This window comes from Nilaparvata lugens, chromosome 5 (genome assembly GCF_014356525.2).
Source record: "Nilaparvata lugens isolate BPH chromosome 5, ASM1435652v1, whole genome shotgun sequence".
Taxonomy (NCBI): Eukaryota; Metazoa; Arthropoda; class Insecta; order Hemiptera; family Delphacidae; genus Nilaparvata; species Nilaparvata lugens.
The window spans coordinates 21248356-21265510 of NC_052508.1; the positions used below are offsets into that span (position 1 = coordinate 21248356).

Genomic DNA, 17155 nt, shown 5'->3' on the forward strand with positions numbered 1-17155 from the left:
GATTTGCGTGTAAAATTTTAAGTTAAATTGTCATTACACTATTGATAGTTTTGAAATAGGATTTAATTTCTAGTTTTTGTTTTCATTTAAATCTTATATTTGTTTCCAGTGGTCGAGATCTCACCAAAAACCTTTCCGATTGAAAAATATTCTAGAAAGTTTGAAAATAATGAAAACTTGCCATTTTGTGTTGCTTCGCTACGAAAGCGATTAGAAACGAATTGGTCTACCTCGGAACAGCACCATGGAGATAAAGAGTAACAACGACGAGATTGCTGGACAACTGACACTTTTCAAGTAACAAGTGATGAGAAATAGAAGATGCATTCTGTGAAAGGGTAAATTGAACGGATTCTATTTTTTTGTATTTTGATCAATTTATACCGAACTATCCATTTTTAACATAATATTACTCCTTTTCTAGAGGTATTTTATTGTATACTAATGTAACAAAAATTGATTGGAACTTACCCAATTAGCCTTTAATTAACTTTATTAGATTAGCGTTACTTGATGACAAGAGTCAAACAAGTAGCGGTGCTGGAATATTAACTCTATGTATTGTAACTGATGAATTTTATGGATATCGTAGATTTATCATCTAGATAAATGTTACCAAAGCCTACTATTACATTTTCTGTTTAATCGACCAACACAAGTACCTCCCAATAGCTCTGATACTGGTAACGCCATAATTTTGAACAAGTGGTCTGTAAGAAAATTGAAATTATTTAAGTTTGAAAATAGAATAATTAATATGAAATTTATAGGTATCTAGTCAGAACAAACTATATCGAAATAATACATAATAGGCTAATTTGAATGCAACTCACCATAAAATCCTGTCGGAATCTCTTACCAACTGATCTGGTTTTATCGGAATTTGGGTTGAATGAGGTGGGATGGGATGAGTAACAGGATTTGACAGGTTTCAGTTGGTTCCACGATACCGACTGCGCTGCCCCACTCGATATCCCCCAATATTTTGTTGCAAATTATTTATTGAAATGTCTATTTTCAAACCGATAGCTGAATATGCATTGTACACTTCTGAGATAAATTTTCAGTTAACACGCGTAACTGAAACTCCCACCCACAACTATCGAGTGGAAATCAAGCCGGTTGTTAATTAAACAATAATAGCTCATTGTTAATCTATTCCAAGAGTCACTCTAAACGTTTCCAAATATCATTAAAAAGCGATTCTCCTGTTTTTTCACATCAAGTGATATTATGAGTGGAAGTGTTCATTGTGTCTTTTGCTACAGGAGCTTCCTCTTTTTTATCAGTCTCTTCCTCATCGGCTTTGAATTTCTTGATCTACTGATAACAACTTTTGCCGGACTTATGAGAAGTTGCTTGATTTTTTGCTTAATAATGAATGACAACGTATTGCGGCCTTTCGTATTTTTTAGCCTACTTTTTAAAAAATGTGGCCATCAACGAATGTTTTTCTGTGCCTTGGACAGACATCGGCTCCTTTTTAAAATTCTAATAAAATGAAACTATGATTTAAAACAGAATTAACGAAACTTCCATCTTGTGTTTATTCCTCTTCAATATAATCACAATTCAAACAATTTTGATTACCTTTTTTTGTGATCTCACTTCACTCTTTTACAAAGTCCAAATTGAAAACGTTTTTATCAAACAACAAACTTTTTTTTTATTTATCATCTGCTTTTTTAAAAACAGTTGAGATAGAAAATGAATGGTCAACCTCAATTATTTTATAAATTAGTTCAGCTTATCATTTCTATTCTTATAAAATTCTTATCTCACTCACTCACACATTGATTACGATTTCTGGAAAACTACTGGACGAATTGCAACAAAACTTGAAATATAGTATACTTATAAATAAGTATTATACTTTAAGTAAATACTTAAATAAGTATACTTAAACTTGAAATATATATACTTATAAGTCCTAGGTGCTCACTAAAAACTAAGAAATCTTTTGGCGATATTTTAACTCTAAAGCTGGGTTTACACAAAAGTTATTAACAAAATGTTAATAACTTAATCCTATTAGATTCTATTAGATTGAACGGAACTTGACAAACACATATGCTCATTATGATTGTGTATGATAAGTTATATTCAATCTAATAGTATTTATAAGGATTACGTTATTAACATTTTGTTAATAACTTTGGTGTAAACCTAGCTGAAGGGTGGTTTTTAAGGGTTAAAGTACCTCTTTCAGCAAGTATATTCTTATTGACCGAGCGGAGTGAGGTCCAAGATTCAAGTCGACGGTTTGGCAATTCTCTTAATGTTTAAATGTTTATATGTTGCGCATTTACGGCGAAACGCGGTAGTAGATTTTCGTTAAATTTGACAGGTATGTTCCTTTTTTAATTGCGCGTCGACGTATATACAAGGTTTTTGGAAATTTTGCATTTCAAGGAAAATATAAAAGGAAAAAGGAGAAGCCTCCTTCATACGTCAATATTAGAGTAAAAATCAGACTATAGAATTATTCATCATAAATCAGCTGACTGTGTAAGTGATTAAACAGATGTGTGGAGAAGCCAGTCTATTGCTGTATTTCCATAAGATCTATAGTTTCAATCAGGTACTTGTGGATGAGAATACAGCGTGAGGTCTACTGTTCACAGAACTACTAGTATAGAACTATAATCTAGAGAGAAAACCTCTTCGAAACAGTTGTTAACTGGTAACTAAATTAATAATTTTGTCAGGTTGGTATAAAGTCGAGTTGACTTTGTTAGGTTGGCACCAAGTTGAAGATTAAAACGCACCAAAGACCTTGAAGATGCATAGACTCGCATGCAGCGCTAGTGTCGTACTTGGAATTGAAATCGGCCATTGAGGGGGCAACCTATAAGATTATTACATACCAATGCCTTTGTAATCTATAGTATTACGAATATATAGATATGATATCTCGTGCTAAAATACCCCAATGGCGGCATTCAATTTCAATTAAGAGCTATCATTGGGAAGGCATAGGCATTGTGGGTCTATATCTCTTTAAAGTCTTTGAAATGCACTTATCGCGGAAAAATTGATTGGACACTGCTACTTCAATCAGAGCTATTCCTGGGAATATACTAGTAGTTCTGTGAACAGTAGACCTCATGCAGTTTTCTCATCCACAACTATCTGATGTCACCTGTTCTAGTTGTTTCAGTTGAATCACAAATTGAGGCCGTAGCTAGAATAAGGGCCTATAGTCCAAAACGTAGTTTTGAGGTACAGGAGTTCAAAGTTCTAACAGCTGTATAAAAACATATCATATTTTTGCTAAGCAATGAAATATATTTTTTAATGAATTCTATTGGAATGTGTTGAATTCAATTCAATGTGTTGAATTGGAATCATGAATTCATGAGAAGAATAGTGTATCCAAAGTGACAGAAGAATCCAATAATAATTTTTGTTTTCAATTTTTTCTAATGTCATGTCATGAGCCCTTTTTGAATAGACCAAAAAGTTTGCCTTTTTTACCGTCTATTGAAAAAGGGCCCCCATAATAAATGTTTGATTGCCACTTGTATTATTAGACTTTTCAGCATTATTATGAACAGAAAATCAAAATTATTATAATATATTATGTTTTAAAAAGGCTGATTTCTTGAATTAAATTAGGCTACTATATTTCATGGTAAAACTTAATAAAATCACTGTATAATGAATACTATTTATTGAAAACGTTGAATGCAATAATAAAAATGTGTACAGTAGGCTACATTGAATTAGAAAGTTGAATCTTATTTTCTTATTTTTAATTTTCCTCCATGATGCAATCGTCTGCCAAATCAAAGTCTTCATCGGAGTTATTAACATCTTGATCTTCAGAAACCACAATATTCTGAGGTTGTTGAAAGGCGAATATATCTTGGTAAAAGCGTCTTCCTTCTTGGGATAGGTATGGGAAGAGGTCAGTAATGTCCTTGATTTTTGATAGTTTTAATGGTTTCTTTGGAAGGGGATTGAGTGACAGATCTTCAGGGAAAGATTTACGAAATTTGAAAGGTTGAAAGATTTCAGAGCTGTAGTTCTGTGAAACTGCCAAAGATCCACAGGTTTTATATTTTATGATTCAATATTTTTGTATCCCAAATGTAGTTCCCTTTGTTCTTGGAGATTTCTTGAAGTGTGGGATTAATGCTTCATCCCAGTTGAAAAGAATAGTAGAATCGTTTTTTACTTCAAAAGGAGAAGGATTTTTCCGGCAAGTCTCCATGTTCTCCAGATATGGTGTAACGACTTCAATAGTTTCTTTTTTTGTTATGTTTGACTTCATCACTCCAAAGTTTCTGTCACACTGACTAAACGAATGCCCTCTAATAGGAAACAAATGAAGAATAGTAACATTGAACAGCTTTTATAACCATGAGCAAAATCTTAACATGGTGGCATTTTTATTCCAACCGCCTGCGGCATCAGATAACAAAACAATTTCCTTGATTCCCGGGTTCAATAAATCTTATCATGGATGAAGTTGAATAAAATTATGCAACTGTATTTGGACCCTTCTTAGCAACATGTTTAAGAAATGTGTAGAGTCTCGATGAATCATCATTATGACAGTGTACATTGAATACAAACAACCACATCAGTCTCTTGTAAAATTGTTTAGTCACATTAATTTTAGGCAAAGGAAGATTTTGAGCATAGTCAAATTCTAGAACAAGAAGTTCATTGTTCTCTTTACACTTTCTGATATATTCATTCTTCACTGATAAGTACTTTTCTGCCTTTTTGTGTAACTTGTACTTAACTAGGCAAGGATGGTTTCCAAATGTTTCTCACACTCAGTGCAATAGTCGCACAGGTCCGTCTTGGGCTTTCTTACCGTAAAATTGGTGTCTCGGTAGAACTTGAAATAAGTTTTATATGCCATTTTCAAAGGTTTATTACATTTCTCCTTATAAAAGTCTTGAAACATTGAAAAAATCACTTTTGGGCTGAGATTTGGGTTATCAAAGTAAAGTCTATTTGTACGTGGTGTATAGTGGCTTCCACGATGCGGGATACTCTGCAAATGGTCCATTGCTAACTGCCAAACATCCTCTTCCAGTTTTCGTTGTTTACCATGCTTGACTTTTTGTTCAGAAAACAAGTTTTGTAATATTTTTTGTTGTAAAACCCGAACCCTCTTTACACTAACTCTATGGACTTGTATAAAAAATGCTCTACAAACAAGAATTTCAACACCATTTCTTTTAATAGTATATACCCATGAATGTTCTCTCACCACCTTTGGATCAGTAGTAACCTTCCTGTTCTCAGAATGCTGCAATAATCCCATGCAACCAGCAAGGAATGTGTCTTGAAATTCTTTGCTTCTGCCATCGTAGAATGCAGTGAAGATATCATTCTGGTCACAACGTTCAAAACTTTCAAAACACTTTCTTAGACAACATTTATTTACTTTTTCAAACTTCTTAGCAGGAACAGTCATTTTAGAATTCTTCGATTCATAACATAAACCACTTTGCCGATTCGTTTTTCGCACATTGTCCTTCCACTTATCAGAGTTCATTCAATCTTCTTCGTTTAGCACCTTTTATCACTGATTTTAGTACAACTATTAGATTTTAGTACTACAGCTATTCTTGAGTAAAATTACTTAATTAGGTACAAAAATATCACATCAAATGAATACGGGAAACTAGCTTCAGCGTGAAGAACGTAAACATTGCATACTGCGTTGTTTACTCGTCTATTGAAGAAGGGCCCATGACATCAGCTGACTGAAACTGCTGTACCAACCTCAAAAAACTTAATATCGTTACAAAATTTTGTAGGACATGTAGAAAAATATACAGAGAATCGATTTATAACATCTCCACAAAAAGGGCCCATAGCACTATGGGCCCTTATTCTAGCTACGGCCTCAATCCACAGTTAAATAATAATAATATTATTATAGTATATTATACTCTTAAAAACTACTACAGTATTTGTTTTCTCCAAGATCAAAAACTCACTTGAAAATGGCATAAATGTTGAAACATGTTGTGATAAAATATTTCAAACAATGGTGCTGAGATTTCTATTTCTATTTATACTACAAGTAGCCCTAAACAAAAAAGAGTCAAAAACTCACATAAAACATGTTGATAAACTCTGTCAGTTCACGTTTGAATTTGCACGGTATCCCATATGATGATTTATCAATTTTCGTGATAATCTTTTTATCTGATGAAAATATTTCTCAACTATTTTAAAATTATTTTTTTCAATCAAGAATACTAGTAGTTCTGTGAACAGTAGACCTCACACAGTATTCTCATCCACAAGACCTGATTGAAACTATAGACCTTATGGAAATACATCAATAGACTGGCTTCTCCACACATCTGTGTAATCACTTGTCAGCTGATTTATGATGAATAATTCTATAGTCTGATTTTCACTCTAATATTGGCTTATGAAGGAGGCTCCTTTTTCCTTTTATATTATCCTTGAAATGCAAAATTTCCAAAAACCTTGTATATACGTCGACGCGTAATTAACATCGAGCGTTTAGCTCTAGGGACAAACTAATTCCGCTAGATCGCTCCAGCTGTACTATTCACTTGTTGCCCGAGCATAGCAGGCGTAAAACCGTGCTTTAAAGGTACACATACCAGCGGCTATTATTGTGTCTATAAAATAAGTTTAAGCATCAACTTTATTCATCATGAACAGCGCTACAAGTTGCTATGAATTTGAAGTTCATAGAACAAACATTGAATGTGAAAAAGGAGTTTAAAATGCATAAAAATCTAATTTTTTCAGATTTTCAAAAACAAAGTTGACATAATTTTTGCTATATTGAAGAGGAGACTTGCATATTTTTCTCAAATTTTTCTGACCAGTAGCTTTTGTGGGGTATGTGTACCATCTGCCTCAAAAAAGTGACTTTCGAAGCCCTATTGTTAGCTAACAGAAGCTGATAAAAATATTTCAATTGCATAGATTATGTCCTAAGAACCTGTCCAATAGATACGAAAAAGAAAAAAAAAATGAAAAAAATTATTGAATGCACAACCTTAAAAAAGAAACGTACCTGTCAAATTTCATGAAAATCTATTACCGCGTTTCGCCGTAAATGTGCAACATATAAACATTCAAACATTTAAACATTAAGAGAAATGCCAAACCGCCGACTTGAATCTTAGATCTCACTTCGCTCGGTCAATTATAATTTTTTCGGCATTATTCAGTTCATTTAATCATTTTTAATTTCATTTTCAATCACCTATTAAATTTGTTTTTCAAATGTGAGAATATTGATACTGATTGGCACGCATAAAAAAATATTGAAACCCTACCTTATAGAAATAGACATGGCCAGACATCTGTGTAATGCATACGAATAAGTTAATCCACTTGTCAGCTGATTGATTATGTATAATTCTATAGCCTGATTGATCCTATCTTCAAAGTGGATGATATAAAATATAATATAGTGAAGTATGGAGGAATTCCTTTTCTTTTCATATTATCCTTAAAATTCAAAATTTTACAAAACCTTGTGTATCAACGCGCAGGTGAAAAAGGAATATTCCTGCCAAATCTCATCGAATTCTATCAACGCGTTCGGCTTTAATCGCGTTACATACAGACAGACACACAGTGCAGAGTTAGTCCGACCGCGCCCAAAAGCGCCAGTGCCACACAAATTATAGGCTCAGCTTACTTGATACTGTATTACAATATTATTTCATTGTTAATATAAAATATAATTAATAATAAAAATGCGAAAAGTAAACATGATCTTAAAACTATTTTATTTCAAATTTTCAACACTCCCACTCTTTGAGCATTTTACATGTAACTTATTAAATCTATTTCAAACCAATCTGCTTACATAGATAACAAAATTTTTCTCTTGGCAAAGCCTTAGTGAACAAATCAGCTAATTGATTATTTGTATTAATATATTCAACAGAGATCTCTTTAGCTTCAAATTTTTCTCGAATGAAATGATAACGCACATCGATATGCTTGGTTCTTTTGTGGAACTCTGGATTTGAAACAAGTTTTATGGAACTTTGATTATCAATATTAATTACTGTTGGATCAATACACTTAATACCCAAATCATTTAAAAGTTTGCGAATCCAAATTGCTTCTTTGGCAGCTGCAGAAGCAGCAATATATTCTGCTTCTGTAGTGCTCAAACTTACAGTATCTTGGCGTTTTGAACACCATGTAATTGGACCATTACTCAATTTAAAGACATAACCAGTGGTCGATCTACGAGTGTCAAGATCGCCAGCAAAATCAGAATCTGAAAAACCTTCTAGGTTGAAATTGCTCCCACTGCTTCTATACATTATTCCAAGATTCTTGGTGTTTTTCAAATATTTCATTATTCTCTTAACTGCTTGCCAATGGCTATTGTTGAATCTATTCAAAAATCTACTTGTAATACTCACAGCATATGCTATATCTGGCCTAGATACCATTGCTACAAATAAAAGAGAGCCTACTGCTTCTCTGTAGGGTACTGAATCAAGGGTCTCATTTTCATTGTCAGATTTCATTAAATTTACATTTGGATCAGCAGGGACACTCAAAGGATTTGCATCAATCATATTAAACTTATGAATTATTTTGTCAATATAAGTACTTTGATGAATAAGAATGGTTTTATTCATTTTGTCATGGATCAATTCCATACCAACGAAACATTCTGGTTTCAGAACTGTTGCCTTGAAAGTTGTACACAGAGTGTTCATGAATTCATCAATTATGCGTTTGGAACTACCTAATACAAGTCCATCATCAACATACAGAGCTAAATACAATTTTTCATTATTGAATGTTCCAAAATAAACACATGGATCAGCATTAGTCTTGATTAATTTGAATTTTTGTAAGAAAGAATCAAAAGTTACATTCCAGCATCTTGAAGCTTGTTTCAGACCATACAACGATTTATTCAACTTACAAACTAATTTTTCATCACTTACAACTAGACCTTCAGGTATTTTCATATAAATATCATTATCAATCTTACCATTCAAAAACGCTGTTTTTATGTCAAACTGTGCAATTTCTAAGTCCTCATTAGCAGCAATAGCTAATAAAACTCTAATCGAATCATACCTAACTACAGGAGAAAATATCTCTTGGTAATCCTCACCAGCTTTTTGAGAAAAACCTTTTGCACAAAGTCTTGCTTTAAATCGGGGATTAACTGATTCATGAGACTTTTTAATCTTAAAAACCCATTTACAATTGATAGCTTTCTTATTTTCAGGTAAAGTAACAATATCCCAAGTATTATTATCAGAATGAGCTTGCAGCTCCTCATCAATTGCAATTTTCCATTTATCAGCATTTACATCAGAAATTGCCTGACTATAAGTTTTAGGCTCATCACAATATGCAAGGCAAAGATCAAATCTTACTGGAGGTTTAATTGAACTCCTATCTCTTAAATTATAGTTATCAGAATTCGAACTATTTGTACTAGTAGTGGGACCAGAACTCTCATTATTCTCAACATCATTGAAATTTACATTATCCTCAGCATTATTTACATTTTCTTGATTTTCATCAGCATTTTCAGGATTTTCGTTTACATTTTCAAAGTTACCTACATCAAAGTCAATAAGTATTGAATTTTGTTCATTTTTATCCATGGAATTTGAATTTTCATTGAATGTTACATCTCGAGAAATTTTTATTTTATTTGTTTTCAAGTCAAGAAGTCTGTAATTAGTAGAATCTTTATCATACCCAACAAATAGAAATTTCTTAGATTTTGCATCCCATTTATTTCTGAATTGTTTAGGAATATGAGCAAAAGCCTCACATCCAAAGATTTTCAAATGGGAAATTTGGGGTTTCTTATTATACCAATTTTCAAAAGCAGTTGAATCAGTTTGAGAAGATGGAACCCTATTCAAGATATAAACAGCAGTACTAACTGCTTCAGCCCATAACTTCTTGGGCAAGTTCTTAGCAATAATCATTGATCTTGCACTCTCAACAATTGTTCTGATTTCTCTCTCAGACCTACCATTCTGTTGAGGAGTGTAAGGAGCAGAAGTTTGTAGTTGAATACCTCTGGATGAGAGATAATTTTTCATGGCTAAATTTGTGTATTCAGTTCCATTGTCTGAACGAATTATCTTAATTCTCTGTTTGAACTTATTGTAAATCATGGCTTCATACTCTTTGAAAATTTCAAAAGTATCACTCTTATTTTTCAAGAAATAAACATGTCGAAAACTTGAATTATCATCCTTAAATAGCAAGAAATATCTAGCACCTCCTACTGAAGTTTCAGACATTGGACCACAAATGTCCGTATGAATCATTTCACCAGGTTTCATATTTCTGTCATATTTAGTTGTTTTGAATGGCATTCTAGACTGTTTACCATACAGACAAGGTTCACACAAAAAGTTTTCATTATCAACAGATTTTACGTTAGGTATCAAATCATTTTTGATTGCATTTTTAATCGAATTACAATTAATATGTCCTAGGCGAGCATGCCACAGTTTCAGATTGTTACATGAAGCTACATTTAACTCATTAGTTTTTACTTTAAATAGTAAACGGAACAGATTGTTACTTTGTTTCAATCCAGTAGCAACTAATTTAGAATCATTAGTGAATATGTCAACTCTGTTGGAGTGGAATTTCAATTCTAGACCTTTCTCAGTACAAGCGCCTATTGAAAATAGATTTTTACACAAAGTGGGGATATACAAGACATTATCTAGCCTACCATCAAGCCATTCACCATTTACAAATCGTTTAATGAAAATAGTACCTCTACCTTTAATTTCGCAAGTTGAGTCATCACCCAACCTGACTGATTCTGAATGACATTCAACAAATTCATGAAACCATTCTCTGCGGAAACTCATGTGTTGAGAGGCACCACTATCAGAAAGCCAAACATCATTTGATTCTAAATTCATCATATGAGATTGAATATTTTCATAATTTACATTGAAAGCTACATGACCTGCTTTATCAGAATCATTCTTATTTTTCATCTCATTTTGTTTCTTAAAGCAATTACGGGCTATGTGGCCTAATTTGCCACAAAAATGACATTTGAAATTTTTGTAAGACTTATTCGAAAAATTGTTCTTAGATTGTTGTTTGTTACCTTGATTGTGGTTATTGCTATTGAAAGGATACTTTTGATGAACGCTTGAAGTGAATGCACCAGGAACCTCTTCTGTAGCTGTGTTTCTGCTTTCTTCTTTGATAAGACGTTCGGTGAGATATTGAATCGTCTGTTTGCTCTCATCGACGCTGTCCCAGGCCGTTATAAAATGGTTGAACTTCACAGGAAGACTTCCTAATATCTTCGCCATAATCATCGTCTCGGAAATATTTTCACCTATGTCCTTTAGTTGACGTGCCAGGTTTTCAATTTTTGTAATGTGTTGCACCACGGTATCACCAACAGTCATTTTATATTCATGGAACTTAGTCATCATAGATAACTTATTCGCTGCACTCTTCTGTTCATGGATAGCACTTAATTTTGACCACATTTCAGCTGCAGTTTCACAAGTCAGAAGTTGTTCGAGCTGTTGATAGTCCATTGACGAGGATAATATAAACATTGCTCTTGCGTTTTGTTTAGTCCATGCAGTTAAATCAGCTCCCTCTGATTCAGGCTTATTACTTAAGCCACTAACTATTTCTAGGAGTCCATTTGCAACAAAAATATTTCTCATTTGAAATTTCCAAAGGTGGAAATTTTCACCATTGAATTTGTTAATATTTCGAAAATCAGCTTCAGCCATGGTTAAATAGGTTGATTGTTCAAACACGAAACTCGTTACTAACCTCAAAGTCCAAAATCAGGTATCAAAGTCCAAATCAAAAATCAGTTATCACTTATCAGGTAATTCAGCATTCAGGTTACCGGTTGAATTCACAGAGTTCATCATATTCATCAGACAATCCAGTCAGAATAAAAACTCATGAAGAAACTTACAAAGAAACACAATCATGTCACAGGAAAATCAGACATTCAGAACACAGAGCCAATTGTTGACTGGGCCCATAACCTGTTGGAAGTTTGGCAGAAAAATTAACTCAAGAGTCATTTCTGTGTTAGTTTAATTTCCAATAAGAATAATAATTCACATTTCACAATAACAAAATAGAAATTCATATTATTACAGGACTTCATGTTCATCAGCGATACACAGTACAGACACACACACAGTGCAGAGTTAGTCCGACCGCGCCCAAAAGCGCCAGTGCCACACAAATTATAGGCTCAGCTTACTTGATACTGTATTACAATATTATTTCATTGTTAATATAAAATATAATTAATAATAAAAATGCGAAAAGTAAACATAATCTTAAAACTATTTTATTTCAAATTTTCAACACAAATTAACATTAATATGTCCATTTAAAAATTCCCACTTTAATATTTATGATAGTAAAGTTTAGGACATGAGAAATCAGCCACATTAAATGTTGAACTAACCATTATGAATGGACCCTCATATATAAATGGACTTCCATGGAAGAAAGAAACAGTGGATTGGCTGCTTTTACACTTTTGAATAAGTGAAACGAAGAGTAAAGCTGCATTTACACCAAAGTTATTAACAAAATGTAAACATTTGATGAACATATATGTGTTTGTCAAGCTCCGTTCAATCTAATAGAAGCTATAAGGATTAAATTATTAACATTTTTTTAATAACTTTGGAGTAAACCAGCTTAAGCGATAGGCTATGCCAGGAATTCCAGAATAAGCAAGAGTTCCATGGATATGGAAATAAACAACTATTTAAATAAACAGCTTGCCTCCAAAGATAGCGTCATTGACATTCTCAATATGCAAATAAATGAACTTGAATAGTATGGTAGGAGAAATAATTTGGAAATTCATTGCCTTGAAACGTCTAGCAGGTCTCCAATCGAAGATTTGCAAGTAATTGCTGAAAAGATTGATGTTAATTTCCACATAAGTGATGTTAGTGGAGTCCACAGGCTACCAGTGCGCAAACCTGCTGATACTCACGGCGAAAAATCTCCAGTTTTAATTGTTCAATTCGTTTCGAAACTAGTTCGCTCTGATTGGCTTACCAAAGGTCGTGCTGCAAAATTAACAAACAAATTGGTGGGGAATACAACTGAAAAAAGGATTTATTTCAACGAAAATCTAACAGCCTTCAACAAAAAACTGTTTATGCAAGCCAAGCTCAGAGCTATGCCTCTTAAATATAAATATGTATGGACTTCGCAGGGCAGAATCCTCGTTAGGAGGGAGGATCACGCACAGATTATTAGAATCAAGTCTTTCGTGGATCTTGATAAAATTATTTAGTGATCTACCCGATTGTTAAGATCTAGTACAGTATTCTCAGTAACATTTCTCATAGTACCAATATAATAACTTTAATAATAACAGAAACTAGCACTATCTAATCTCTGTTATGATCGAAGAGGATTTTCAATTTGACGATATGATTCTGCCTTGCAGGCCTTATCCAACTATTGATAACTGACTTCTTGATACTGATTATTATAGTAATTTTCATTCAACTCTTTCGCCGTTTCAAATAAAAATAATCTATCTCAATATAAGATCATTAAGAAAACATTTCAATGAACTCACACTAGCTATCCGTCATTCAAATATTGATATTATATTCTTGTCTGAAATCAATATTGATAATAATTTGAGTGGTATCTTTGAGATGGCCGGCTATAGATCTGTTTTCAAATACGCTTCTAATAGGTTTCAACACGGACTTGCTGCTTATGTGAAAGACAATATTTCCTTTGTTCAAATAGATTTCGATTTCAATATTGTTAATATTGAATTCATTTTTCTGGAACTTAAGTTTCAAAATATTCGTATCTATGTAATCAGTTTGTACAGACCTCACAGTACTCTAAAGTCAGATTTCATCAATGATCTTGAAAACGTAATCTCTAAACTAGAAAATAAATCTAATCTAATCATTGTAGGAGATACAAACATTGATCTTCTGAAACGGGACGATCAATTTGTTCAATTATATGAATCTATGCTCTTATCTTACGGTTGTAAGAAGGGTGTCTCTATTGTTACTAGGGAAGAATTCAGACAGGATCTGCTTACCCAGTCCTGTATTGATCACTTATTTATTCGACTTACTGATAATAGCCTTACTTGTCATACAGGTGTGATCAACTTGAAAATATCGGATCACTATATCATCAGTTGTAAAATCCTTCACAATTATTTATCAAAAGAAAATCAAAAGTCAGATACTTATAAAGAAATCATAGATAAAAATAAACTTATTGATATGTTGAAACAAAGTGAGTGGAATAGCTGCTTTTCACTCCTTCCACCTAATTTAATTTATGATAAGATTAAGCTGAACTTTGACATAGCAAGTAAACAATGTAAGAAAATAATTCACGTTAAAAACATAAAACTCAATTTCAAAAATAATTGGATGACTGAATCGCTTCATAATAAACTCAAAATTAGAGACAGACTGTTTAGGCGCAGTAAGAGTAATCCGTCCAACATCCAGTATAGAAACGAATATCAAAGTTATCGTAACAAACTTAATAAAGAAATCTCTTTAACAAAACGTGAACACATAATAAAAAAATTTGCCAACTCAAAAAATGACAAAATCGAAATGGAAATGTATTAATGGAATTTTGGGTAGGGCTTCAGACGATTCTGGTAGCCGAATTCTAAGAGATTTATCCAATAAATTCAACTGTGCATCTGAACTCTGCTCAGCGTTTGCGAAATCTTTCATTAATAATATTAGAAACACGTCACACCTTTGTCCACTCATTCTTAACGACACTGTCCACATTCCACCTAACTCCAGCTTCTATTTAAGGAAGGCCCGGGTTCATGATATAGCAAAAATAGTTGACAATATGGACAAAAATAAATCGCCAGGTATTGATGGTATTGGAGTACTGGAGCTACAACTCTTGAAAGATCATTTGTGTGCTCCACTGTGTCGTATGATCAATTTGTCTATTTCTAAGGGTATATTTCCTGACTCCTTGAAAATCTCAATTATCAATCCAATTTTTAAATCCGGGAAAAGAGACAATCTAGATAATTACAGACCAAATTCAAATTCAAAATGTTTTTATTGCCGTGAACAAATAGATGTATTAAAAAGTCATCAGGTAAACATATACATTATACATACATTTCACGTAGGTACTCAAAACAGAGAAATACTATCACAGCCAACAGTCCCGCGTACTTAGTATCTTCACAGTTATATACAGTCATATTTCTAATTGCTAATAAAATGTTTATTTGGCAATAACAATATTATAATAGAGGTCAAATATTAACATGAAATATCAGCTGCCAACATCTCCTCAATCAAATAAAAAGCCCTATTTTTGAATAGTTTGGAAATTGCGTACCTGAACGATCTAGAGTTTTTATCACGGATACTTTCAGGCAGTTTATTAAATAATTTTATACCGATATATACATACATATTTTGTGTTTTGGAAAGTCGTACCCGTCCGGTATTTATTTGTTTACGCTCTCTTGTAAAGTGCTGATGTACATCGCATCTTAGATCGAATTGCCTCAGATTATCTTTGACAAATGTCAGAGCTTGCAGCATAAATATACAGGGCAGAGTCAATATGCCGTTTCTTTTAAAGAATGGCCTGCAGGAATCCATTCTACCAAGATTAAAAATGGTTCGCAGAGCTCTTTTCTGACACAAAAAATTATTTATTTTTTTTTATTTTTATTTATTTATTCAAGGTGATACACATACTATAATTAGGAAAGAAAAAACAGGCAATTGCCCAAAACTTCTTCAGTTCCTGGATTTTCACATATTAAAAATAGTCCAAACAATTAGGTTAAGTTCAAATTTTGATTTCTGCCAAAGTTTCCGCACCATCCGAGGGTGCCATACTGTAAATGAGAGTGGAAAAGAGCAAAATATGCCATCAACGTTAAACCAGCACTAGTATACAATTTCAACCTCTTCAATAAAAATATTACTCTGGATAGGCGACTGCAAAGAGCTTCAGTGTGGGTACTCCAAGTGAGTTTGGAATCAAGGTTAATCCCTAGTAGTTTTACTGATCTTTTTTCACAATTTCTACTCAAACCAAACAATATAGATTCTGTTTTGCTCTCGTTCACCATAAGCTTATTTGCAGAGAACCAAATATTGGCTCTGTTGGTCATAAATGTTGTGATAATTTTATTTATTTCAGAAGACTTATTTGAACACAGAAGCGTCGTGTCGTCTGCATAGAGAACAGTTTTATAAGGGATGTATGAGGGTAGATCATTCATATATACTATAAACAGGAAAGGACCCAGTACAGAGCCCTGAGGGACTCCTCCTGAGACCTTCTTACAATCAGATTTCTGCTCACCCATTTTCACATACTGGAATCTATCAGAGAGATATGACTTGAAAAGTGACAACTCATTACCATTCAATCCATAGTAGTGCAGTTTTTCTATAAGTTGCTTGTGTGGGACAATATCAAAGGCTTTGCTAAGGTCCAAAAGCAGAGCACTAACCTCTTCACCATTTTCAAAGCCATCAATAATAAAAGACACAACGCTTTCAACTGCTTTAGTAGTGTTCAAATTACGTCTGAAAGCAAACTGCGCCGACTGAAACAATCTATTCTGCTCAAAATATTTCTCAATTTGAATTTTTATTGCGCTTTCCATTATCTTGGATATGACAGGTACCAGAGAAATTGGCCTATAATTATTAATGTTGTTCTTATCTCCTTTTTTATATACTGGTACTGTCACAGTGACTTTCAAGCAGTCCGGATACACCCCTACTCCAAGAGCCCAATTTATAAGGAATGTTAAAGGTTCTATGATGGCATCTATAATTTTCCTCAAAACAAAATTGGATAATCCAAAAACATCCTCTGCCCTGGAATTATTAAGTCTTGAAACAATCGTACAAATAACGTCTGGTTCAACCACACACCACACAAACGGCTGTTGATTTGTCTGAGGCTTCAACCCAGATGCAGATAGAATATCAATAGAACCAATATTGTTGCAACTATCACTCTTTACCGAAATCGTATTAGAAATTCCTGCGAAAAAATCATTAAACTCTGTAGCAGATAAAAGTGGTTCAGATTGTGACTTATTCTTTGGCAGTCGCCCTGTTTCATCATTTATAACCCTCCA

The 17155-nt window shown here is 33.2% G+C and overlaps 1 protein-coding gene across 4 annotated transcripts in view; it reads left to right on the top strand.

Annotated features, from left to right (window-relative positions):
• Nucleotides 1-17155, top strand: part of LOC111046050 — a 53231-nt gene that overhangs the window by 18582 nt on the left and 17494 nt on the right. For 2 of the 4 annotated variants that reach the window (XR_005571274.1, XR_005571276.1), the window contains exon 5: nt 110-338. Coding sequence is in view for 1 of the 4 variants with exons in the window: in XM_022331538.2 (XP_022187230.2) it covers nt 110-261 (152 nt within the window). In the remaining 3 variants the exon portion in view is untranslated. Of the gene's footprint in view, nt 1-109; nt 631-12137; nt 12322-17155 lie in introns of those variants that run through there. The other 2 variants (XR_005571273.1, XM_022331538.2) reach the window with 2 other exon arrangements.